Below are 8,733 nucleotides of genomic sequence, written 5' to 3'. Positions count from 1 at the left end.
TCTTTGTGTGTAGTGGTATATTGATTAGCTGGACTCATTTGGGGACATGTGGGCAAGTGGTGAGAAAGCCAGGATGGCCACTTGAATGGAAGTTATCATTTATGCAATGAATTGGGGGTCTGGAAAGAAGTGATTTAATTGATTGTCTTGAAAAATTAGTCTACTAGTTCAAAAATCTATGCAATGCAAACCTTATTTGTTTCTGGCATTTCCTGTACCAATATTCTTTTTTTTTCTTTTATGTTATTAGCCACTTCTAAAGAAAACCAAATCTCTATTTCTCTTCTGCAGATCTTCCAACAACTAACAAATTTGTGACACATTCAAGGATTATAACATTTTTCACAAGAGTACTTCTCAAACTGGTGTAGGAGGAATTACTTAAGTTATTCAGTCTCCACGGAAATTTCTAGCAGAGGTGATCTAGTAGGAAGAATATTGTCTTTGGAATTAGATGGAGTCTTAAATTACACTGTTTAACCTCAAGCTCCTAGTCTGTGTTGCTTAACCTTTTAGAATTTGCATTCTAAAATGTAAGTTTGGGAAAATAATCTTCTCGTAAGTTGGTTGTGAGCATCAAATAACATGAAATGTAAAGCTCTGTTTCTAACACATAGCTGGTGCTCAGTACAAGTCATCCCCTCTCCCCCTCTTGTACAATCATCTGCAATCCATTGCTTTAGACATGTTCATGATGTAAGACTAAAACTGTTTTTAGATCTGAAGAATAGTAAAGTACTTTATTGTAAAATAACTTTCATTGTAATAAAACTCTAAGATTGATATTATAGAATGTATTCAGTACTTTTTGCTTCTCTGCTCAAACTCTGAATACCTGAGTGTCTTTTGAGAATGTTAATATGTGTCATGTCATTGTATTATTCAATTTGGGCATCTCTTTAAACTCTAGCAGTGCATTTTAACCTTAAAGAGATCCTGTCCAGCCTGCTTTGCCTTCCACTTACTTCTCTAACCTCAGACTGTACATCTCTTGTTCTTTGCCCTCAAGACCCACTGACCTTTGGCTTTTTGTTGCTGTTATTTCTAGAATGTTTCTGCAGTAAGGCATTTGCACACTCCATTCTCTGCAAGGAATTCTTCCATCCCTAGTGAATCCTACTCATCCTTAAGATCTAAGCTTTAATGTCAATTTCTTAGGAAAGTCATCTTTTCTGTCCTCCACTAGGTCAAATCCCACTTTTAAATACTCCCATGGTACTACAAACATTTTCTTTGTAACTATGCAGTTCTACAACATTCATGGATTGTAATCATATTATTTGTGTGATTATTTAATTAATAGCTGTCTTGTTCTCTAGATTCTAATGTGAGGGCATTTTTGCTTATAAGCATATCTATAGTGATCAGTCAGTGCAGAGTAAATTGTAGGAATTTGATACTTTGGGGATTAATGAAAGCAGAAATCTTCAGAAGGGGCTATTTGTTTGTGTTTTTCATTACATGGTTCCTAACCAAGCTGTTCTCATACAGCTTTAAAAAATCTTTCTTTTAGCGTAAGTTATGAGCTCAGTCACGTTGAGATTTAACATTTGTATTGTTATTTTAATTCAAACCATGTGCTTTTAAATATTTATCCTTGATTTCTACTTGTCTTCTGTACATGTTTCATTTTAAAATTGAGCTTATCAGACACAGTCTTGTAAAGGCTCTCTACTTTTCTCCTTTATCTGCGTAGTTATACATGCAATTGACCATTATGGTTTTAATTATAAAATATTTTTTAGTAATGATTGAAAAACTAGTTTTCACAGTTTAATGGTCTAGGGCAAAGGTGTTTGCTGGTATTATTTTACACTCTGATTATTTTGTGAAACGTGATATAGGGACTGGAGGATAAGAGGAAAGAGAATATCTAATTGCTAAGCATGATAGCAGAGTTCTAAAGAATTCACTTGCCTTTTAAAAATCTCGATTGATACAATTTAGCCTTTCATCCCAACAAATTAGTGAAAGAGGACCAGATTATTTGGCTAAATTACTGTTCCTTCAGCTTCTGAAAATTATGATGCCAGGGTTGAACCTCAGGTAACTGTTTTAAATAAACCTAAACAATGTAATTTTTTATGCTATAAATTAACTTAAACTCCAAATCTGAAGTCTGGTATGTTTGCAAAACTGATAGTGTTGTATTTTTGCTTACCTCACTCTTCCCTCCAAAAGGGTTCACATTTCTCTTAAAAACATTTTAGAAATGCTAGAGAACAGACAAGATCTCAAAATACAATATTGAATAGAAAAACATACATTATAATGTTAATGATATAACAGATTAGGAGAAAAATTTTTTGGAGAACTCTGCTTGAAATGTGCAGATTACTTTTATTAACTATAGAACATTAAAGAAATAATTAACACATGATCCAGTAAACATTGAAAGCTAAAATTACGATGCTGATATAATTTTATAAGGATTGATCTCTGTTTCAGATCCCTACTTAGAATGTTTATCAGTAAGCTTTTTTAATTAGCTATATTATCTTCTGCTGTGATAATATGCAAGAATATTCACATATGTCATCAAGAATAAGTCAGAAATTGTTGGAATATTCATTTTGCAATACTGACCCACCATTTATATAGAGTATAAAACACTGTATCTCCGGAGTAGAGATACAGATAAGAGTGTTACTATTCTCAAGGACCTTCCCTAAGTGCTGAAGGATCAGTAGTGTAACATGACAGATGTATAGTTTCCCCAAGGTAAATAACAAGAATGAGTATTATTATATTAATAATAAAAATGTACATATATTGACCATGTACTATGTGTCTGATGTTCTCTTAAGTACATTATACATCTCAATTCTTTTAGCAATCCCTGAGCAGTATTATTTGTCCCATTTTTCAGGTGAGGTAAAGAAGCATAGAAAGTTAAACAACATTCAAAGCCACACCTTGTGAAGACAAGCACAGATGAAGCAATATGGAACAAGACTCTGGAGGTACTTAATTGCTTTTATAATATGGTTTTGTTTTCTTAAATAATGGAGTCTTAATAGAAGAAAGTAATTCCAATGAAAATATTAAGGATGCATTGAAAAGGAATGGCGATTCCAGTTGTAGACATTGCAGTAGGACAGGAAATTGGTAATGATTATCTAAACTAGGGACAAATAAGAGAATCCTCACACTGAAGAATTCATGGGACCGCCCTACTGGTGGGGAGCAGTGAGGAATAGTAGAGGAATCTACTAGGTAAAGTTTAAATTTCAATCACACTATTGAGAAGGTGTAACATGTCTTTTAGATAAAATATTCCCACAAAATCTGCTTTAACTTTTGAAATTTTTAATGTATAAATGGTTAAATTTTGATTACTTATATAATGAACCACTTAATTCCTGGCCAGTACTTGACAAGTAATCGTGTTATTTTCTTTATAATTTACTTGTCAGCAGCTGTTTATGTGAACCTCTTTTCTTTGTTTGTATTACCCTTCTCTCTTGCTTTCCCTGATCCCAGCATGTAATTTATCTCCCTTTTATTTGCTCCTAAACAGCTTGTCATTTACTTTCTAAAGATATTTGCAAAGTATTTTGTATCTTTCAAATTTCTTCTTCCAGCTTATAACCTCATTTTATTCAAATTTTCCCTTGATGTAATGCTTCTAAATTATATATGTAATATAAATATATTTTATGTATAACATACAAATATGTTTATATTAAGCATATATATTATTATATATATATAAAATGCTTCTAAATGTGCCTCTTCTCTTTCATATACAAATACCTAAATAATCAGGTTGGCTTTGTAGACTTTTGATATTAAGGATGTTATTATATTAATGTCAATAACCCAAATTTAAAAGACTTAAGACAAAAATTTTGTTAATTTAAATTGATTTCTAAATCAAAATAAGGATGCAAAGGGGACTGAAAATAATATTTTGAAACATGATTAATTTTAATATGCTTACAGGAAAGAGTAAATTCATCAGTAGACAAAAAATTACCAAAATTAACATTTTACAGATTCTTGGTCTCAAAGCACATTTTTCATAGAAACAAATATATCACCATTATAGGTACCATAATATGGCAACATCTATACACAAGGCCATTTACCTTTAAGAAAATCAGTGGCAATGGTGATACAATACATTATACTGTTAAACATTTTGCTATTATACTTCCTGGCCTGCAGGAGTATTTGCCAGGATGCAAAAGAAAATGTGTGACCTCAGTTTGAACAATACATAGAAAGCTCTGGCTGTCCATGTTTATCCCTGTATTTACTATATGATCACTAGGAATATTTCCATACCACTACATTGACTTCATTCCACTTACTATTAAAACCATTCCCAAGGAATCAAACATTTTGACAGATTCACTTGGATATTAAGCAATTATTTTATACAAAATAAGAAGTGCAATACCAGGACTTAATATTCTATATGCCTAAACTTAACAAAAGAGAAAAATTATACAGGTTTTAAGTGGAAAATAATTTGAGATTATTTGGAGTAGGTAATGGTATAGTATTGAACTGGGGAATATGTGATAATACAGTTTCTTTCATTTTATTAGAGTTGATTGTTTTTAAATGCACCAGATGATTTTCTGAGGGTCATTCACATTCAATGTTTAGATTCATTTTATTAGTGGCATATACAAAGCACCATAAAATATAAACATATGAAATGTTGAACAATCATGACTATGTAATTAACTGAAGAAATAACTGCTAAGAAAATATAGCAATATTTAACACAGGATTTCTAAAACCATTACATATTCATTACTTTTCCCAAAGCTAATACTGTCCCATGTTTTATTTTACAGACTTTGTCTATCAAGATTTATATGCATTTGGCACTTTTGAGGGGGCTAAAAATAGTTGCTATCTTCTGTACAGTAATGTTACAGTTTTATACAAACTTCAGAAATATGGCATTTGGAATAATCTTTACGATCCTCTTCCAAGTGTTCCATTTCACACAACAGCAAATACTCTGAATGCCTTTCCTCCTGGAGGATTCTGTAAACTGCAAAAAATACAGAAAGTATATTGATGTCATCTCCACATATAATCCTTCAGATAAATCATGCTTTCTTATGACAGTCAAGAAAGCAGCTCTCTGAATCCAGATGGTCAACTTTCTTAGGCTACTATATAATTTATAGTTACTGGAACTGGAACACTTGAGTGAAGATGACATAATTCTTTAAATCTTGGTTGTATGCTGGGCTGCAAGTTTACTAAAGAAATTTAAAGTGCACAATGGTAATAATAGTATTTTATATAGTACTAACTTTCCCTAAGTACCAATGATTTGGAAAACCACCGTATGTTCTTTTCTCTTAACTTTTATTAATGTTTGATAAAATAACTAACATGAATTTTCCCAAACTACTAAAATACATAATCCTAATGTATCAAACAGTATGAGATGACCACAAAGAGTTCACTTATACCATACTAGGCATCCACTTCCAATCAAAAAGAGAATTTGGTTCTGGGGAAAATCAGAATCATTGTTTTCGTTAAATACTTTGTCAGATAACTGGATGAGAGAAATATTCAGTGCTTTGTTTACCTAGAAAGAATTACATAAGAAAACTAATCTAGAGAATCCAAAAGAGGATGCAAGAAATTTACTTAGTATAAGATCAATTAACAAAATAGTGGTTCTGACTCATAATCTGATTTTCATGTTGATTTTTATAAGCCTGTAGGAGACAGGCACCTCTGGTACCGCAGCATCTCCCATCCTTTGAGGACTGGCTATTTACACAATGTGCAAAGGAAACATAATGGCTCAGCCATGTTAACTTCAAGCACATATTAAAGTAAGTTGGTGGTTGTAAAGCAAACATAAAGGGATAGATGGTATGTGTGTATATATATGTATATTCACGTACCTTTCCGAGAAGATTCCATTCTGAAAAGAAGCAGTATAAGTCTTTCTTTTGTCCACAGGCATAACATCAACATAACCACCATGATTCCGAACCACCCCAGCATGTACTGCTGCTCTGCAGATACTGGACAGCTGAGGGGACAAGGAAAAAGCTGCCATTAAGAAAGTCCTGCAGAACTTCCCAGCCTGTTCTTCCATTGGACTGAAGTTGCTGGCATATCCTCAGCAGTACAGGATGATGTTTTGTGCACAAAAGACTGTTTCAAAAGTCATGAATTTAAAGCCAATTCTGTGCAAGTGTGAAGGCAGATTAATTTAAGGGTGGCTGCAATGGTAAAATCTCTTCACCATCTAATCTGGCAAACACTTGCCTAACCAAACTACTGTGGAAGTAATAAAATGCAAATTAGCTTCTTTCATCTCTTCAAGGGCCTATTTATCATTTTTAAATTTCAGCCTGTGCTAATCCCAACTGCAGTCACTCTGACCAAACATTCACACGCTGGATTACCAGTGCCTCATTTATGTTCAGCTTTGATTTATAAACAGTTCTGTGTCTCTATAGCCTGTTTTCCATCATCTCGACAGAGAAACTGTCTAAAAGAATAACTCCAAGAACAGTAATAGTTTCTTACCTAGATTTGCAATATCTCACACTGGTTTGAATGGTCTGACATGAAGTATTAGGAAAGTTCTATGTTTATACTGTACCAGTGGTATAACCTGAATTGAATGGGATTTCTATGGAGTAGAAAATTATTATTTCAGGTCTAACACTTTCAAATGTTTAAAACTACCGACTTCTACAAGTCAACACTTACCTTTTAGCCCATGAAAGTCTTCTCTAGATTTTAACATTTTGCTTCAATCCAAATGTTCTAACCAAAATTTGTCAATAGCTAAGTACAGCCTGAGGAAATCCCATAAAATGAAACACTTGAACTGTTGCAGTATAAAGCAATACACCTTATATCCCAGGCATCTTTTCTGATTCCACTGGTGTATTCTTTTCTTATCTCTATGCACATGTGAGTGACTTAACGTGTTTTTTTTAAGTTCACATAAGCATGTGCATTTTACATGACCTTGCTTTATTATTGCGCTCTGAACTTTGTGGCATCAGTCAGTATTTATTAGATCAGAGAGCCGAATACCAAGCTGTTTAATCCTTTTCATGTTTTTGCTGTATCACAAAATACCACTCATCTATAAAATCTCATAACCTTACTCTGAGAGGTATTTTATTCACCATTTAAAGTCCCTTACTGAGTTAATATTTCTATCCAATAAGTTTCATAACAGATGGAATTAAAAATAATTCTGTACATATTTCAGTATTTATCTTGCTCTGTTAAAAGGGTATTATCAGCATTTTTCCCAAGGCAATAAAAGTGCTTAGATATAACATTCACTAAATCCAAGCACTTAATGTCTTTTGAAACTATTGTTTTATCCATAACTATGCAGTCAGCAGGCATTCCTATCTGAGTTCAAAGGTCAGAAGAGATTTTCTTTTCATACTGGCACTTTATAAGAATTAGTATGTTATGAGAAAAGAGAAGAATTCATCTGTGAAAACAATGGAATGTTTTTAATGAATGCTGAAATTAACATCATCTGTAAGAAATAAGAAATATAAGTTCAAGGCAATAGAGTGTACAAGTTGTAACTCTATTAGTGGAAAGAGGGAGAGAGAGAGAAAGAGAAAGGTGGGGAGAGGGGGAGAGAAGGGAGATTGGTAGACTGGGTCTCATCTTTACTTATCTTATATATTTAAAGAGATGATGTACTTTGTAGATGATGGGAAGATCAGCAGTTAATGGTTGAATCTGTAGCACACTGACCCCTAATAATAATCTTTATTTCCAATTTACTCTTAAAAGGGTCTCTGCCTAATAATACATAATTGCCTATCCATTTCATGAGGTAGATAGATAAAATGATCTCAGGATATAAGTTCTAACAAAACTTTAACTCTAGCAGAGACAGCTCATAGGTACAGAAGTGTATAGGATACTTAGATTTTCACCAGACATAACTAAAATTTAAAGTTTTGATACTTAAAGGGACAATCTGAAAAGAATGACTGCTTTGGAAATCTCTGATGACTCTCAATATGCTTGTTTATACACATTGATTACTTTATTTTTTTCAACATATATTTCTGTGCAAGGTATTTGCCCTCAGTTTGGTTAAGACAGAAAGTAAGCCTGTCGTGTTCACAGCTCAGCTCATATCCAGTCGTGGATGAAAAACCTGCTGCATGAATTGACCAGCTGCTGCCCTCAAGGATCCTAAAAATTAATAGAAGTGGGAGAATCATAACAACTAACAGAACTGGCTAAGTGCTAAAAAGAAAACAAAACATATAGGAGTAGAAAGAAAGGCAACATCACACTTGCATTAGGGGATCCAGGAATATACTTCACAGAGAAAGTGACAATAATTTAGGTTAGGAAGAATGACCATTATTTTAACAACAGAAAAATTAGGAAAAGGATGTTTTCAAGCAGAGACAAGAAGATAAGCACCAACAAGAGGACTAGCAAATTAAGATACCAGCAGGACATTCAAGCTGCAGGTAAGACTATGAAGCTGAAGCTTGCCAGAGACTCAGAGGAGAGTTTGAAAGGTAAAACTGAACTGAAAAACACTTGGACCTCCATAAACCCACCAAGAGAAATAAGGTGGTAAGATATATACTTCAGACCTCTTTTCACAATCATATTTCCATTATATTCTATCAAATACGTGCATCAAAAGTATATTTCCTAAATTTGTCTTTTAACTCTGGCTTAGAAATTTGTAATGGTTTCTAAATGACTGCCATATAATATCTAAAC

At 33.1% G+C, this 8,733-nt stretch overlaps 1 protein-coding gene across 2 annotated transcripts in view; it reads right to left on the bottom strand.

The window, feature by feature from the left end:
• Positions 1-3,906: 3,906 nt before the first annotated feature.
• The window catches only part of CRISPLD1 (cysteine rich secretory protein LCCL domain containing 1), a 42,589-nt gene continuing 37,762 nt past the window's right edge, over positions 3,907-8,733 (bottom strand). For both annotated transcript variants that reach the window (XM_017639663.3, XM_073229719.1), the window contains 2 exons: positions 5,892-6,022; positions 3,907-5,014 (listed from right to left, as the gene is read on the bottom strand). In XM_017639663.3, the coding sequence (XP_017495152.2) occupies positions 4,963-5,014; positions 5,892-6,022 (183 nt within the window). In that variant the 3' untranslated portion in view covers positions 3,907-4,962. The remainder of the gene's footprint in view (positions 5,015-5,891; positions 6,023-8,733) is intronic.

Source organism: Manis javanica, chromosome 2 (assembly GCF_040802235.1).
Source record: "Manis javanica isolate MJ-LG chromosome 2, MJ_LKY, whole genome shotgun sequence".
Taxonomy (NCBI): domain Eukaryota; kingdom Metazoa; phylum Chordata; class Mammalia; order Pholidota; family Manidae; genus Manis; species Manis javanica.
This window is presented reverse-complemented; position numbering and strand designations above follow the sequence as displayed.